The sequence below is a fragment of the Penicillium taxi genome (genome assembly GCF_028828555.1).
Source record: "Penicillium taxi strain IBT 34144 chromosome Unknown utg000003l_segment0_segment0, whole genome shotgun sequence".
Lineage (NCBI taxonomy): Eukaryota > Fungi > Ascomycota > Eurotiomycetes > Eurotiales > Aspergillaceae > Penicillium > Penicillium taxi.
Genome location: NW_026643205.1, coordinates 1,359,667 through 1,376,423, shown reverse-complemented (window position 1 = coordinate 1,376,423; position 16,757 = coordinate 1,359,667). Strand labels below are relative to the sequence as shown.

Below are 16,757 nucleotides of genomic sequence, written 5' to 3'. Positions count from 1 at the left end.
CGACACATAAAATTCAATAACTCGGAGATTTATTGAATTCCTCTCCTTTTCAATTAACAACTTTCTTTGTTCTTCTTTGTTACTGCCCAGGTTGTTTCAAATATCCTCATTCACTTCGACTCTATCTTCGTCGATAGGCAGGAAATACGCAGTAAAGACCTCGGTAACGAGTGGCAATTATGGAAGTCTGGGTGCCACTTAAAGTCATAATTATCATCTCATTGGTCCTAGGCCTAAGCCGTTACAGGACAAAATAATCTGGCAGCAGTCGAGAAGAAAAAAAAAAAAGGAACCGAATAGCCCTCAGTGGCTCCGCTGGGAGCTTTTATGTTATGTACCCAGGAGTTTTATCTGTACTTCGTTATTCCAAGGTTGCATTTGCCATAGAGCATCCCAGGTAATGAAGTTTCTTAAAGGCTAGCAAATCCGCACCAAGGTTGATATGGAGCTTGGGATTTGAAAGTGTAGCAATGGAAAGCGTGGCATGAGGTTGTTTACTCTGAAGTATTTTCAAGATTTTGCTTACACAGGAGGAGCTCCAAGGCAGACACCTATCTGATGAAGATTACTCCATGACTAGCCTTTTTATTGAAAACGGTGGTGCTCTAGCCCTTCTCTTTCTACCACGAAGGGAACCAACGGTCCGTATATAGGAAGACACCTGAGCAAGGTACTACGCGTACTTCATACTTCGTGATCATAACCACCGAACATGACGTAATGAATATTACATCCGAGATTATTCCCAAAATGTGAGAGTTACGCTAAACCAAATTGGGACGAGTAACCACCCCAGTTGCGACTACTGATTTTGCTTGACGCGCTGTATGGAACTTCCAACTCCTATTCCAACCAAAGAGTTCCGAGAATTCAGACCTTTAAACCTTCAACTCTTCACCGAGTTTGTTACCTTCACCTCATCCATGAGTGATCAAGGTTACTTCGATCTGAGATCATTCACACTTGACAACTTATAAGCCATAAGCTGGAGTCTGCTGGACTTTCATAGTCCTTACCTTCGAGATGCAGGGATTCAGTCAGTACCGACCGATCCTGCTCACTCATTCAAAGAGCTAACAATGCGCGTGATATAGATATGGGACGGTATGCAACTGGCACTGCTACATCGAGATAGCTAGGTTGATAAGTGGGACCTATATACTAAGTGCTTTTTCAGATATGTACCTCCAGACGAGGAAGGTGTGAAATCCGGAAACCAACTTGCTGGCAAGCACGCGCTTGGTGCAAGAGCTCGACACCTGAAAACGACCGGGGCCTTGATCGTACGTTTTGAAATGCCATTCGCTGTGTGGTGCACCACCTGCAAACCTCACGAAATGATCATCGGCCAAGGAGTTCGCTTCAATGCCGAAAAGAAGAAAATTGGCAATTACTTCTCCACACCAATTTACAGCTTTCGAATGAAGCACACTGCGTGTGAGGGCTGGATAGAAATCCGAACAGACCCCAAGAACACGGCCTATGTCGTCTTTGAGGGTGGTCGCAAGCGGGATACGGGAGATGACAAGGAGCTACAACCTGGGGAGATTGCAATCAGACCCTCGGTTCTCGGGCAAGACCCTGCGGAAAAAGATCCATTCGCGAAAACGGAGAAGAAGCTTGACGATAAGAAGCGTGCGCGTTTGGAGTCTTCTCGTATTGAGGAGCTGCAGGATCGACAGGATCGGGATTGGGATGATCCATACGCCCAGTCGAAGCGATTACGCCGCACTTTTCGTGAGACAAGGAAGGGACTTGAGCGACTAGATGAGACTCGAGAGGCTCTGAAGGATAAAATGAGTCTTGGAATTGATATTGTTGATGAGACGGCAGAGGATAGGCAGCGAGCCCAGATGATTGAGTTTGGCAATGATGAAGCTCTTGCTGCATCTCAATCTCGGGCAATTCTTTCAAGGCCCATTTTCGAGCAAGCAAAGCACCGTGATGAAAAGCCTAGGGTTCACCTAAACAAGGCCGATCAGAAGCGGGAAGAACATAAGCATGCTCTTCAAACTCAAATACTAGGCTCTAACCAGGCTCGTTTCGTTACCGACGACTATTGGAAACCACGACCAAAAAAGAAAAAGATTTCTCAGCTAAAAAGTGCCCCGAGCGACTCGGTAGTGGATTCAATCGAGCCGGTGGTGGCACCGCCGACGCTGGTACCCTATGGTTCGGACAGTGATTAGTAGAAGAATGACTGCTAATGATTGCAAAATTTCCTTTATACGTCTTCTATCCTCATATATTATTTTACGATGTGGACCTTTTACAGATAGAGGCCAACACAGACGGCGCTGTGCCCCGTCTTGACTAGTTAATACCCCTGAGCCGATCACTTTTTTTTTAGCTTGAATGAAATATTTCAAACATTTCAACTAAATCTGTTCCTGGTAGATTTTGGGTATCACGATCATATCTCATTTGGCCCATGGAGCCTTTGTTGACCCGAGGTCGTCTGATGGCGGTGGCGGAGCTGTTCTAGCGCCCCAAGGAGCTCGTGTGGGAGCCATGGGACCTGGAGGTAGTCTAGAAGTATCAGGAAGAGTGGTGTTTGAGAGACCATTACTTCTGGTAGCTGCCCATGGTGCGGTTGTTGATCCAATTGGAAGTATGCGAGCTCCTGGCCCTGCGGTAGCCCAAGGTGCCTTCGTACCAGCATCCATGCTCGGTCGAGTTGTTGCAGATGATGCTCCAGTATCTGGTACTAATGGCCGTGCCTGTGGGCCAGAGGTTGCATGGACAGTGGTTGGAGGGACGATTGCATTAGGGTCACGCTCCCAGCTGAAGAGAGATCCAAATGGAAAATGCTGGACAACGGGGAATTTGGACAATACCTCAGCATTGTACATTTTGACCATACCCTATTACAGTTACCATCAGTGACCACTCCAATTAGCGGCTGGACGAACTGGAAAACTTACTTTATTAATCTTGGCCCATCCAGCTGAAATGCCTGAGATGTCATAAAGCATGGGGCTATGCTCCCAGAATGGTCCCCTTTTCACATCATAAATAAAGCCAACTGCCGAGAAATACAGATTGCTTTTCCTCTCCCTTTCTACTATGTTAGCCTTTGTAACTCCAGCGGGATCCGGGGCTTCGGCGAATGAGCCCTCTTCTGGAGTCAGGTCGCTCTCGGTGATGGCTGGGGATAGCTGGGCGGATCCAAGAATGTATGGGATAAAAGAGTGGTCGTCAAGCCCCCAGACTCCATGTGAGCCTGCAGGTTCCAGTGTGTACGTTTTGATGAGTAGTCTGACGAGCTCCAAATACCTATATATATGATCAGAAAGATTTGAAGATGTCTGGTGACACGTGAATGAATGTACGCACGGCTCAAGGACACCAAGAACTATAGCTCTCTCCTCAACTCCTGGCTCCGACATTGGAAAGCCGTTGAGCTTCCAAATAGCGGCCAAAAAAGCTAAAAAGCTCAACTCATGGCCAGTGCCATAGTCCAATCTCTGACCACTGCCCCAGCTGCCAATAAAGTATGCCTTGAGTTCCGACTCGGCTGTAAGCCCATCTGGATTCGACGAAGGCATTTCCAGAAGCTCTTGGGGTAAGCACTCTTTTAGTAGATCAGATGCCCGATTTTCCAGCACTTCGTGCCACTTCCGAAAGCTGATATTTCCAAACCTGCGTGGTCCCGTATCCAGCGGTGCATCCTGTATGATATCCTCGACTCTCAAAAGTAATCGCTGTAATTGTCGAACAGGCGCAGAGAACTGTACTGCATCGGTATGGATAGGCCATGTCTGAACGGATCCATTAGGAAGTCTTTCGGGGAACATTGATCGATTCAACTGTAGCAAGAATGTCATGATGTCCGTGTAAGCTTTCGAGACTAAAAAGGTAGCCACATCTTTCCCTTCGTAGATATTTTTGCGAGGTGCGATGAATTTGTGCGATACTGAGGGGTCAAGCTTCAGCAAGACACGGTTAGACCGGCCTTCGATATTCATTTTGGATGATGCAAGAGTGTGAAGATGAAGCTTAGAAGAAGGATGTGGAGACAGAATATGGAGGGGAAGGTAAAGGCGGGATGAGGAAGCTTAGCTCCGGGGCTTTTCTGTCGTACGCAAACAATTTACCCACTCCCTCATATCAACTTCCTCCACCCCCACCAGCCTTTGTGCTGTCTACTGGCAATGGTAGTCACTAGGAAGAGGAAAGCGCGAAACTCTACCAATACTTCTCTGGAGTTTTTAAACAACATCAATGAGAAAAGCCGAAATCAGAAAGACAAAAAACACGACCCCATTTGGGATATCCCTCTTGATCCCCCCGAGGATACATCCACTTCCAGACGAACTTTACGCTCTCGTTTACGGTCGCAAATTCAGACTCAGCTTCCAACCACTAAGGAAGCCTCCCGGACGCAAATAAGATCCAACGAAACTCAGGAAGACGCGTCGCCCAACACCGATAATGAAACAGTGCCCTTATCGCAATTCCAGCAAGACAGTGACGATGGATATGATCAAAATAGTGGTAGTCAAGACGTAGACGAACCAGAGGATCTACCAGAACAGGAACAATCACCTGGTCCACATCCGACAATCAACCATGACAGCGACCATGACAGCGACCATGGGGACGATCAGAATAGTGGTAGTCAAGAGAGCGGCGAACTTGAGAAACTAGGACCAGAGCAGGAACAATCACCTGATCCACTTCCAATAATCAACCAGAATAGCCCGGAGGAGGATGAGATCGATGATCCCTTTCCAGAGCGTTTTACTTTCTATTCGGAGGCAGATCAGCCTGCTGAAATAGTGCACGATAGCTCCGCCTCAAATGTTCAAGATCCAACAGACTTGCCGAGTACATCTACACCTAGAAATTCTGGTAAATCTAGCATATTGCCCGGGACACCATCTGAGATCGCGTCTGCCAGTGAAAGCGAGGGCTCTGATTTCGAGGAAATGCGGCCACTTGCCCAAGATGGTTTCCTCAGGTTTGGCAATGAGAGTGCCGATTCTGATGTTGGCCGTTCACGGTCACCTCCTCCAGATGGTGTTGCGACGGTTATCCCTTCAATTTCCCAGGAGGATCCGAATCCTGATATTGATTACTACCGAAATAATGAAGACGTTGAATACGCTGGAGAGGATGAACACTATGAGCGAGCACGATCGCCTTCCCAAGATGGTTCCGCGACGGTTATCCCTGTCATCGCTCAGAAGGATCCGGATCTCGATCCTGAATACTTCCGAGATAGCATTGAAGAGGATGAAGGCGCTGAAGAGGAGGATGATGAAGACTATGAGCGTGAACGATCTCATTCCCAGGATGGTTCCCTTACGGTTACTCGTACAGTCTTACAGGAGGATAGCCATCCCGCATATCATCCAGATTCTGATGAAAGTTTTGAAGATTCCGACGGTGTCGATGTCGATGCCGAGTATCATTGGTATCTCAATCAAGATGACGAATTGATGAAATGGTTCAACGATATGATCAACGAAACCCCTTCTGAGAGAGATTGGCGATCCTTAAGCAACAGTGGAATTGCTTTCCAGTCGCGGATTTCAGGACCTATTCCGCGTTATTTGAATCCAGCCTGTGAAATGTTCCAGATGCTTCGCAAAACTTATGATAGCACTGCCCGCCTCCCAAGGAATCAACTAGATCTGATGGATTCCATTTTCGATGAGATTAAAGGAGCAACAGATTTTCCGTCCAGCACGATTGACGATCCCAAATCAGCAGGGGAAAAAGTCTTTGAATTAGAAACGTATATGGTTCCCCAGATGGTCAAACAGATTATATTTAGCTTCAGGGCGTATATGACGCTGGGTCGTCTGGCATATGACCAGTTCCGTCAATCCTTACAGCTACTCTTGGATTGCAGTAATCGCATGAACAATTTACGGAAGAATCGATACATCGACATCGAAAAGAAAGCTCGTTACTCCTGGTCTCTGCGCGGTCCATTGAAGAATATCCTCAGGGCAATTGATGAGAACCGATTTAGACCTCAATCACCTGCAAGAACTCAGGATGTGGATATCGAGACGGAAGAGATTTGGACGCCAGAACAAGATAAAACCTTGATTAAGGCATTACAGCAGTTCACTGGTTAGTATCTTCATTGTCTACCTTGGAGATTTTCTAACATTTTCTTTTCTTTTCTTAGACAGTGCACGATACATCTTGATCAAGACTAAGTATAGCAAGATCCTCAAAGGCCATACAATCGAAGGCCTGAAATCAAGAGCTCGAAATTTCTGCGAAGCCTTAGACTGTGCAGGCAAGGAGCTACCGGATTATCTGGCCAACGTCTGATATATCCATGAAGTTGGAAGTTTAAAAAAGATGGATGCATTTGGAAGCAATATACCTATTTCGTTTTTCCAGGAAGTTTCTATTAGTCAACATTTTATTTGACCATCTAAGGAGGTTAGCTCCATAAAATAGAAGATAAGACCAAAAGCCATCAATATTGGTAAGCTAGCCCTAATTAGGAAGCCGTCAGGGGGTAAGTAGTGTGGTCAGATCAAGCCTCTTTTTCTCTACACAACATGAAATTTATTAGTTGAAAAATATTCAATTCTCATTGAGTACTGTGTAGCAGAATAACCCCACAGCATATTATTTCTGTAAAAAGTGTCTAAAGCGAAGTAAAGTGAATAATAACTAATTCCTGCAGACTTAGATCACCCCATATTAGGCGCAGGATTCAAGGGACAAGCGCGTGAAGTAGCAACGATCCCCCACCATCGACACCGCTTTCACTTCCGAGTTCTCCTTTTCCCTTGCAACCATTGTCAAGTCTATTGCGCAGTCTACTTCTCATTTTTCTTTTGTTAATCTTCTGGCAGCTATTCTGGCTAGCAGAACCTCTAACACTGACTATTGTTTATACTTCCCCCTGAAACTTCAACTTCAACTCTAGGCGCGGCGCGTGAGTATAGCCCTTTTTGCTTTCGATGAATTGAACTCAGAATGTTTCCCTATGGACATATATCCCTTCAAAAACATGCTATCTTTCTTTCATGAAATATGTCTTCTACAAAGGCCAATGGCTGCATGTTGCTGTGTTGATCCATTTCGGAACATCGAAGCTTGGACTGCTGTCTTCGACAGCCAGCATTCCCCTCTGATGTTTTGGCCGGAAAGCTGCATAACACTGCTCTGGCTTTCTTTATTTATTGTTTCAATAATGCCTACAAGTTGCTAATACTTCTCTTGGTTTTCTTAGACCCCCTTTTTGTTTACTTGTTCCCGTCTCATTTTGCTGCGTCCTATTTGAAAAGTATACTTTCACGTCAAACGCAGATTACCCAACATGGAATCTACTGAGGCGCCCATCCCCATTTCCTCCGATGTCGAGGTTGAATACCAGCCTCCAGCTACTCCGACGGAGTCGACTTTGCTCTCAGGAGGCGAAGAGAACATCAAGTCCAGCCCTGAGGCATCCAAGGAAAATATTCCTGTTTCTCCGGCCAAAACAAACACTAGTTCTACCTCAGCCACCAAGGGTCCTGTGTCTAGCACTTCAACTACCAAGCGACCTATCTCCTCATCGGCTTCAAAGACCGGAAATGCGCCGTCTACAGCGCGTACCACTACATCCAGCACATTGAATAAGCCCCCTACCCGTTCAACGACCACATCGTCAACCTCGACTGTGCGTAAACCTTTGGGTACATCGACAACCTCGTCTCACCGGTCTCGCGCATCGGTCAGCAGCTCCGCGGATGAGAAGCCTCGGTCGATCGCGAGCTCCGGAGATGAGAGGCGCGGTATTTCGGGTACAGCTAAGCGTATGTCTATGGCTGCAACAACTTCTCCCCGTGCTCCTCCGAAGTCAACATCATCTCTCGACCGACGGTCGAGCGTCATTGGAACGTCCGCGGACCGCAAGCCGACAACCACCTCGGCCACATCCCGCACTGCGACCTCCACCAGCAAGCCCGTGGGTAGACTGACATCTTCTACATCATCAGCCACCCGCCCAACCACTTCTTCTTCTGCGACCTCTACCCGCTCAACGACTCGTCCGACCACCTCCACCACTGCCCCGCGGACTGCAACATCGTCCACTACCAAGCGGATGAGCACGGCGCCAAGCGCTACCACCACAAAGAGTGCTGAAGACACAGAGAAGCTACAGTCTCTGCAGAAAAAGCTCTCTGATAGTGAAGAGACCATTGCCACCCTCAAGACTGAGCTCGACGCCGTCAACGAGAAGCTGGGTCAACTCTCTATCTCGGGTGAGGATGCTGCTAAGGATAGCGATGCCACCGATGCTATTCGGGCGGAACATGCTGCTGAGCTCGAGAAGTTGACTTCAGCCCATGCGGAGGAGCTTCAGTCTCTCCGGGTCCGACTGGAGGAGGCTGAGACTCAGCATAAGGAGCTGGAGGAAAAGTCTGAGAAGGAACTCGAAGAAGCCAAGCAATCGGCCACTGCTCAAAGTGATGATCAAGCCAACGCTGCTTCTGCGCTTGAAGAGCTTAAGGAAGCACACAAAGCTCAACTTGAAGCCATTGAAAAGGAGCTGGGAGAGCACAAGGCTACCTCTACTACATTTGAGGAACAGATCAATGCTCTCAAGGAAGAGCTTGAGTCCCAGAAATCCAGCTTGACTGAAGAGAAGGTCTTGGCTCTCGATAATCTTTCACGAGAGTTGAAGGGACGTGATCAAGTGCTGGAGAATCTCAACCTGGAACTAGAGAAGTTGGCTACCTCCAAAAACCAAGAGATCCAGGCTGAGAAGGAGTCTGTCTCTTCTCTGCAGGAACAGATTGCTTCCCTAGAAGCCAAAATTGCCGAATCAGAGTCTGCCACCCAGGAAAGCTCTGAGCAGACAACAAGCTCTCTTGCTGAGAAGGAGCAGGAGATTGTTGAACTCAAACAGGCCATTGAGAAGCTTCAAGGTGAGCTTGGCCAGGCGCATGAGGAAGCCACTAGAACTTTGGGCGACAAGCTGAACGAGTTGGAGACATCTCATACAGCTGTCATCGAAAATCTGAAGACTGAGCATGAGACTGCTTTGAGCTCTCTGTTGGCTACAGCCGAATCACTTGGCCCCAAAGACTCTGAACAACTCCAAGAACTTCGCGATGAATTGGAATCTGCCAAGGTCACTGCTCAAGCAGACCACGAGCGAGCCGTCTTGGAGCTCGAGTCTGTGCATGGTATGGAGCTCAAGTCTCTACAAGAAAGACTTTCTGAGTCCGAAAAGGCTCTTGCCGAAACTCGTCACGCCTTGGAAGAAGGACAGATATCTGCTCAAGAATCTGCTACCCAGGAAATCGACGCTCTTCGTCATAAGGTTGAACTCCTGGAATCTGAGCTGTCAAGCGGCACGAGCAAGATTAAGGCTTTGGAGGAGGAGGTAAACAAAGCACGAACTGAAGCTGAGGAACTGTATCGCAGTCTCAAAAATGTTGAGGTCGAGTCGAAGTCGAAAGATGCCGAACAGAGTGAAAAAGATAGTAAGCTGAAGGCTGCCGAGGATAAGGCTGCGGAGCTTATTCATCTCCTTGAGGAGCAGACCTCCAAGGCCGCCATTATTTCAGAGCAACACACTCAAGAATTGGAGACTCTGAAGACTCAGCATGCGACTGAGCTGGTAAAGGTCCAGCAAGAAAGCTCCGGCTCTCAGGACGATCTATTTGCTGAGCTACAGCAGAAGCACGACGATCTGCTCGCCAAGAATCGGGATCTGGAGTCCAGCCATGCCACTAAGGTTCAATCCTTGGAGGATGAATTGAAGTTTTCCTTGGAGCGCCACAACACTGAGATTACCAATCACGCCCAGTCTCGCGAAGAAGACATTGCCCAGCTTCAGAAGCAGTCTCAGGAGGCACAGGCCAAGCTCCAGGCTAATCTCGAAGCTCTGCAGACCGCCAGTCAGGCTGAGAAGGATTCCCATGATGAGGAACTTTCTGAGCTCAAGAAGACATTTGAAGAAACCAAGGCCCAACTACAAGCTGAGATTGATGCCTCTTCAGTCTCAAAATCTGCCGACGCCGATGCCGAACACGGAAGAGCCATCGAGGAACTTCTCACCGTTCACGAGACTAAGCTCAATAATTTGCGCGATCAGCTTGAGTCATCGAACCAGGCTAAACTTGAGGAGCTGCAGAAAACCCATGAAGCTGCCCTGAGTGCCGCTACGGCTGCTGCACAAGATACCTCTGCTCTCGACGGCCTGAACGCGACCATTGCTGAGCTCGAACAAAAACTGGATGCCTCCGAGAAGGCACACGCTGCTGTCAAGGAAGCCAGTGTCATCTCTTTCCAGGAACTGACCGCCAAGCACGATGATGCGATCGCTCAGATTGACGAGCTTCGTAAGTCTGCAGCCGTATCTAACAGCCATGACTCGGAAATCGACTCCATCGTAAAGCAGCTAAGCCAGTCGCAAGAGGAAATCACTGGGCTGAAGAAGAAGTTCACTTCCACCAGCCAAGAACTGGAGGAAGTGCGAGCCAAGAACAAGATGATGGAAGAAAAGATCGCTTTCGGTGAACAAAATTTGAATGACCAGATAGATAAGAACATGGCGCTCCTCAACCAACTCGGTGACGTTGACTCGGCTATCTCCGGTAGTCGACGACGCGTTCGCGAGCTGGAGGCCGAATTGGCCACTCTCAAGGCCGACAATGACAAGAGTACCACTTCGGGATTGAACGCAAGCCGATGGGCGTCAGCATCTGAGGGCAGTGCCGATGATGGGGGTCCAACCGCAATGGAAGGTGAGGACCGTGGCCCATCCATCGAGGGAATGGTGGGGATTCCCCGTTCGAAGACATCCTTCTCCTCTAATTTTGTCTTTCTTCCATTTTCGTGAAGGGGACCTAATATGATTGTACAAAGACTAATTCTTTTCATCTCCGTAGATGGCCAGCATTCAGGAACAGCTTAAACACATCCGAACGTCGCAAGATGACTGGTATAGCGAACATCGCCGGTAAGTTATTATTTCTTTTCCTTGACTCAACCGTACTAAACCATTCCCCCTTGCAGAATCATCGGCGATCTTGCCAGAATAGAGCGCCAGCCAACTCCTCCTCCGCCAACCCTTAACCCCGAGACTAAAGCATTTATTCCAGAAGCAGACAGCCGTGGTCAGCTAAGAGATATTGCTGCTGCCTGGTAAAGTCTGCGGCTGTATAGCATATAGCAAGTACTTTTATACTTGTTGGTGCAAAATACTCTTTTATTTTGTTATCCCTCTATTGCCCCATTGTTCACTGTATTCAATAGGACCCAAAATACCCTGTTTCAATGTCGGCTTCTCTCCCGACTCTTTATGTTTAATACTTTGCTATACTTTTAATGCCAGCATGAATCTTCTCTCTGTTGCACCTTGTTTTAAGAGTTTCCTACATAAATCTTGAAAGTTGCCCAGGCTTTAACCTTGCTATACCCAGTAAGTGGTGAGTATCCATGGATTACGTTCAAATGGTTGCATTAATTGATCCTTTTATGATCTGTGCTTATGAAACTATAATGTTGCCGACACTATTAATATACAGTATTGTTCACTTCATACCTCGGTCCCCAGAAATGCAACCTCCTTGAGAAAACCGATCTCAAAGGCTGCCAAAAAGATGATTTCTTGCTCGCCTTCTTAGCAAGTTGTTCTCGGTACATTGTCGGGGTGAGAATATCAGGAGGTGGCAGAGGACAGGTAGCCGGGGGGGATAACTGCTGATCCCGGTTTTGCGCGACGTTGTTGTCGTATGTCTGCGATTGGGAATAAGGATTTGGGTATTTGAAAGATTGCAATGGAGTTGGCGCAGAAGGAGAAGAAGGGAATATTGATTGCGGTCGTTCACGTTCACGTTCAGCGACACTGTGGTGGTCGTCGTTCACTGCCATATCGACCGTGGCAGCCGAACTGTTCGACTTGGGCGTATCATCGACGCCCTCCTCTTTCAACTTGGTCATGTTCATATCGAACGTCTTCTTCTCCTGTTGCGAGCCAGAAAGCGTAAAATCGTAACAAAAGTCCGCGTAGGACTTTGAAATGCGTCGCGACTTGACCGTTTCCGGATCTAAGTCTGGGATCTCCTCTTCAACGATCTCGTGCATTAGTTCGGTGGGGCTGCGTGGTTCATTGAGGAGGGTTGAATCGCGCATCTCTATGGCTATTGCTAGATTGGCAAGGTTCTTTGCGCTGAGCTCATTATAACTTGTGGCTGGGCGGCGGCGGGCGTCCAAGCTACTGGCTGGACGGCCGTCCCAGGTTGAGGCCAGGGACATTCCTAGAGACATTCTTTGGGATATTCGCTTTACGACCCATTGTTTGACTGTGTTTCTTTGACGGAGTTGGACTGGGGGTACAGGGCCGATTGAGTGCTGGACGGTTGAATAGGAGGCTAATGAGAGATTGTCGTCCATATGAGGGTAGTGATTGTTTGGCATTATGAAGAAATAAGTTTGGTAAGGAGCAATGTGATTTGCAGGAAAGAAAGTGAGAGTTGAGATATGCGAGTATGACCTGCATGTACCCTTAAATGACCCACGAGGGAAGATCAAGAAGTAGTTTTGAATTCTCCCTATCACTGGTAAAGTCTAAATATAAATATTACTTGATAATGAATTATGCTTACTTAACGACATACAGCCTAAAGATACTAAAGTCACCCGACCACTTATATCATTATTCATCCTACGCCACTTAAAAGTATGTTATACCCTTCACTTCATTGCTATTGGGCTTGTCTCACCAGAAAATAGGAAATGTTAGCCATGAACTTCCTATCAGTATTCCATTCATTTTTATCTTAATATCAATAGATATGTAGATTGAAAAATCTAAGATTTACATTATTAAAATCCTGGTTATTATATTCAACCCAGGTACTGGAATTTTATCTTCCACGGGTTGGTCTTATCGGATGCTGAAACTGCGTTGGAGGCTGAACTGAGACACGCCTTTCTTACCGATATCCCTGATAAGCCTTGCCACACGTATACAGGTATACAGGTATACAGCCCGTTTACTCCTACCACATGCATTGCCTCCCAAATACGAATAGTCATTCTAGAAGATGTTGCCCCCGGGACTCTAGAAAGGGTTATGGATGCTTATGCCGAGTCCTTCTAGAACCTTGGAAGATGTAGACCCTAAACCTTGGAATTCTTAGCATAAACCTAAATCTAAGTTGACTAAGCCTCTTTCGGTAATAACACCTTAAAGTAAGGCATATAAACATTATACGGCTCTGTACGGGGTACGTATATCTTTTCATTGTTATTCTGTCCTATGATATTGCTTTAATCTATTTCAAGAAGAAGAAGAGAGAAAATAAGAAGAAGCGCGCAGTCGGCTTCAAACGCATAACCTCATTTTTTTTTAGTAAAACGAAAATAACCTGAGACCTCATAATACCTTAATTAAGGCCGTTTATTAAAAATTAAAAAATGGGTGGTCTGCTGTGAAAGCATATCCTCCTATATGCAGGGCCCATGCTAACTTTCTCTGTTTTGCGCTCATTTGACCATTATTCCCGGTTATGATATATGAGCCTATTTTGTGGCTTATATACCTCGTCTATACATTCTGCCGTTTGTATATACCCTAGGTATCTACCGCTTTGACATCACAGCACTGTAACTTATGCCTTGCTTTTCAGTAGTTATTGAGCATTGTAGACATTTAATCTGTATTCTAAAGCAAACTAGCCAGTCTATAGTCTCACAGGGGTGACGATGCCCCAATCTTGGAACTGATTTGACAGTCCGTTAAGGTTAATATAGAAATACACATTTTCCAAGGCTAACCAGACACTCCATCTCGACCCAGGCCCCATTTCCCAACTTCCCTCATAGCCGAGTCCTCTCCCTCCACCAATCGACCATTTGCATTGGAAGGATTATCTGGGCCCAGAACACCAGCAACACATTCCCAACCACTGCGGCCACCGCCCCAGCGAAGAACTTCGTTTTTATATTTCTCGCCAGCTGCCCGATCCACAGAGGCTTCCCCTGACTCGAAAACATCCTGCCAGATCTTGTTGGCGATGGCTCGGTCGAAAATGTAGCTGTAGTAGGTGGCACCGTAGCCATACAAGTGTCCGAAGAAGCCTTGCCAAGAGGTTCGGGGCCGGATGTCATCTGGGTCTGGAAGGCTGGAGTGTTGGGAGAACACCTTGTGGTAGATGTCCGTTGTGTCGATTCCCTTCTGCGCATCGAGGGAGGACATCGAGTGATAGGCCTGGTCTACGAGGGCCATGAGGATCTGAGCCTCGTTGTCGACAGCGCCGTAGATATGTCCATGTGCGTAACGGTCTCGCTCCATGCTACGCATTGTCTCTTTTGGTAGTGGCTCGCCGGTTCTCCAGTGCCGAGCGTAGAGGGCGAGAACCTGGGGTGCTGTGGCGAAACTCTCCATCAGGACTGAAGGGAGTTCGGCGAAGTCGGTCGCACACCGAGTGCCGGAGATAGACTGGAGCGGTGTTTGGCCTAGAATTGAGTGCACGGCGTGTCCCATCTCGTGGAACAGGGTGCGCACACTCTGTTCGCTTAGTAGTGTTGGGCAGCCTGAACCATTGGGGACAGGTTCTTGGAAGTCGCAGACGAGAGCGATTGTCGGAAGCTGACGTAGAGTGTTGGTGTTCGGGTCTACTGCAGTTGCCATCCCGTCGTTCGGGTGCGCAGACTGATCCATAGATGCGCACTCGGCAATTTCCTCAGCTGATATCTCACGTGCGCAGCGCAACGTAAAGTGGGCTGGGTTCGGGTGCTTGTTTGGTCGACTGAAAAGATCACAGTAAACGACTGCAATGTGTTGCTGAGCCTCATCAACCACATCTAGACGACGAACGTCTTTGTGCCATGTCTCACCAGGAGCCGTTTCCTGGGGTACGAGTCGAACACCGTAAAGACGATCGAAAAGCCGAGATAGACCCTGCATGACTGTGCCCAGAGAGAAGAACTCGGGAACGATGCTTAGTTCACGGGACCGACGAGCTTGTGTATACTGCAGTACCCTTTTATGAACATAGTATGCGTGGTCCCAAGGCTGAAGAGAGCTTCCCTTCATTTGTTGCAGTTGGGACAACTCTTCCATGACAGGGCCCCGGTTGTTTGAGATAAGCGTAGTCAGGAAATTAGAGACCGCCTCGGGTGTCTTGGCCATCTTATCACTCAGAGTCATGTCGGCGAAGCTGTTAAAGCCAGAGACTTGTGCTAGCTCTGATCGCTTCATCAACAGGTCTTCCAGGCGATTGATCTGGCGCGAGCTGGAGGTTCGAGTGGCGAGGTATACTTCTTTCCGAACATTTTCGTCTCGTACAGACCGCAGCACCAGTCGAGGAATAATTCCCATCGTCGGCACAGGCGCCTTGTTATTCCACTTTTTTATTTTCTGCACCACCATCGGATCTAGTCCCTGGAGGCTGTTCGCATTGAAGACAACCTGGGATTTGGCCGTCTCGGCACCATTGAAAAATTCCGAGCCAACTTGACTGATATCGTTCGAGAGGTTGACGAACCGTTGTCTTTCATTCGGAGGCATATGGATCGCCGAATTGGTGAAATCCTTCATCAAGATCTGGGCCACAATTGTCTCCGCCTCGGTCCAGTGTGATGTCACGTCCGGATTGGAAATGGCTGCGCGGAGTTGCTCGTGGAGGCCTGTGGTGGTGTTTAACACGTTCATATACTCGAACATCAGGGCATATGCCTGCGTCGCTGCCTCTTGAATTCGTGGATCGGGATGAATCGTTCGAATGAAGTCTGAAAGGTCAATGACCCGGCACAGAATGTCGCTGAGCCGATCTAGGTTCCGTGCCACACCCCGGTATTCCTCCAAAGTGGAAGCCGAAAGCACTCTGTTCACGATGGCCTGGCATCTCTGCAGCGATACATTGGCAAAGGCCCTAAATCCATTTGGGCTGGTCAGGTATTGGTTCTGGACCAAGCCGGCCTGCCGCGAAACCGTGGAACTCCTCTGCTGTTGGAATTCCTTCCAGAATGGCTGTGAATCGAAAACACGGCGCAGTGTGTCATCATCTATATTTTTCTTAGAAGAATGATTGTCCGCCGGGGGGTAATGGTGATGCGATCGGGGAGCTGCTGCGGCGCTTTCAAAAGCTCGTATCTGGAGCCGCTGCAGCAGACATTTGCGGCATGTCCACGCGCGGCGCCCAGTTGGGCGAAGCATAGTAAGAATGTTATTAACAGTTGAAGATAGTTATAAAATCAAAACAGCAAAGATAGCCCAAATACAAAAGATTTAGACCTCGTATAGAGACGAAGGTAGGAGTTTTGAGATGAAGCGGAGCCGCAACCCTGGAAATGACGGAGTTTTACGGGCATCTTTCTGCCAATTCTTAAATAGTAGTAATCACCATTCCAATATCGATTAACATCAACTGGGAGAAATACCTTGATGACATATTCTCAATTTGTCTTGTTATTCCTACGTTGTAAGAGGTTTCCGTTAAATCATTAATACTTATACCTGGACGGTAATAGGTTAAATAGATAGATTTGGGCAAATATTTCATCTGAACTTCCTGAGTAGCTCAGTATCGTGCACAAAGATTAGGTCATTTGAAGCAGGCTTGAATTTAACAAAATAGAATCCATCTGCAGCCTTAGACACACCAATAAATACAGTCTAGGTGGCTGTAGGTACGAGGTCAACATTGAAGTTGATTGAACTGCCCGGGTATAGATTCATAGATTCATATGGACCATCCATGAATGTTTCGCGAGAATTCCAGCAATCCTGTCACCCGTGAACTATTTAGTTATGCTGACATCTTATAAATAAATCT

At 47.5% G+C, this 16,757-nt stretch overlaps 7 protein-coding genes across 7 annotated transcripts; 4 read left to right on the top strand and 3 right to left on the bottom strand.

Annotated features, from left to right (window-relative positions):
- Window positions 1-1,023: 1,023 nt before the first annotated feature.
- Window positions 1,024-2,189, top strand: N7495_003984 (Saf4/Yju2 family protein; the record flags this gene model as incomplete). Its single annotated transcript, XM_057206635.1, has 3 exons — window positions 1,024-1,036; window positions 1,095-1,104; window positions 1,178-2,189. The coding sequence occupies 3 exons, from the start codon at window positions 1,024-1,026 to the stop codon at window positions 2,187-2,189; spliced, it is 1,035 nt and encodes a 344-aa protein (XP_057064315.1).
- A 231-nt stretch (window positions 2,190-2,420) lies between these two features.
- N7495_003983 (serine/threonine-protein phosphatase 2A activator) lies at window positions 2,421-3,968 on the bottom strand (the record flags this gene model as incomplete). Its single annotated transcript, XM_057206634.1, has 3 exons — window positions 2,421-2,864; window positions 2,925-3,276; window positions 3,337-3,968. The coding sequence occupies 3 exons, from the start codon at window positions 3,966-3,968 to the stop codon at window positions 2,421-2,423; spliced, it is 1,428 nt and encodes a 475-aa protein (XP_057064314.1).
- A 186-nt stretch (window positions 3,969-4,154) lies between these two features.
- On the top strand, window positions 4,155-6,092 carry N7495_003982 (uncharacterized protein; the record flags this gene model as incomplete). The annotated part of the gene is made up of 1 exon (XM_057206633.1): window positions 4,155-6,092. One exon carries the CDS (start codon window positions 4,155-4,157, stop codon window positions 6,090-6,092), a length of 1,938 nt encoding a protein of 645 aa, XP_057064313.1.
- A 1,205-nt stretch (window positions 6,093-7,297) lies between these two features.
- Window positions 7,298-10,813, top strand: N7495_003981 (M protein repeat protein; the record flags this gene model as incomplete). Its single annotated transcript, XM_057206632.1, has 1 exon — window positions 7,298-10,813. One exon carries the CDS (start codon window positions 7,298-7,300, stop codon window positions 10,811-10,813), a length of 3,516 nt encoding a protein of 1,171 aa, XP_057064312.1.
- Window positions 10,814-10,862: 49 nt separating this feature from the next.
- Window positions 10,863-11,122, top strand: N7495_003980 (uncharacterized protein; the record flags this gene model as incomplete). Its single annotated transcript, XM_057206631.1, has 2 exons — window positions 10,863-10,933; window positions 10,990-11,122. The coding sequence occupies 2 exons, from the start codon at window positions 10,863-10,865 to the stop codon at window positions 11,120-11,122; spliced, it is 204 nt and encodes a 67-aa protein (XP_057064311.1).
- A 340-nt stretch (window positions 11,123-11,462) lies between these two features.
- Window positions 11,463-12,393, bottom strand: N7495_003979 (uncharacterized protein; the record flags this gene model as incomplete). Its single annotated transcript, XM_057206630.1, has 2 exons — window positions 11,463-11,487; window positions 11,519-12,393. The coding sequence occupies 2 exons, from the start codon at window positions 12,391-12,393 to the stop codon at window positions 11,463-11,465; spliced, it is 900 nt and encodes a 299-aa protein (XP_057064310.1).
- A 1,357-nt stretch (window positions 12,394-13,750) lies between these two features.
- On the bottom strand, window positions 13,751-16,138 carry N7495_003978 (mitochondrial intermediate peptidase; the record flags this gene model as incomplete). The annotated part of the gene is made up of 1 exon (XM_057206629.1): window positions 13,751-16,138. The coding sequence occupies one exon, from the start codon at window positions 16,136-16,138 to the stop codon at window positions 13,751-13,753; it is 2,388 nt and encodes a 795-aa protein (XP_057064309.1).
- Between the last annotated feature and the right edge of the window lie 619 nt (window positions 16,139-16,757).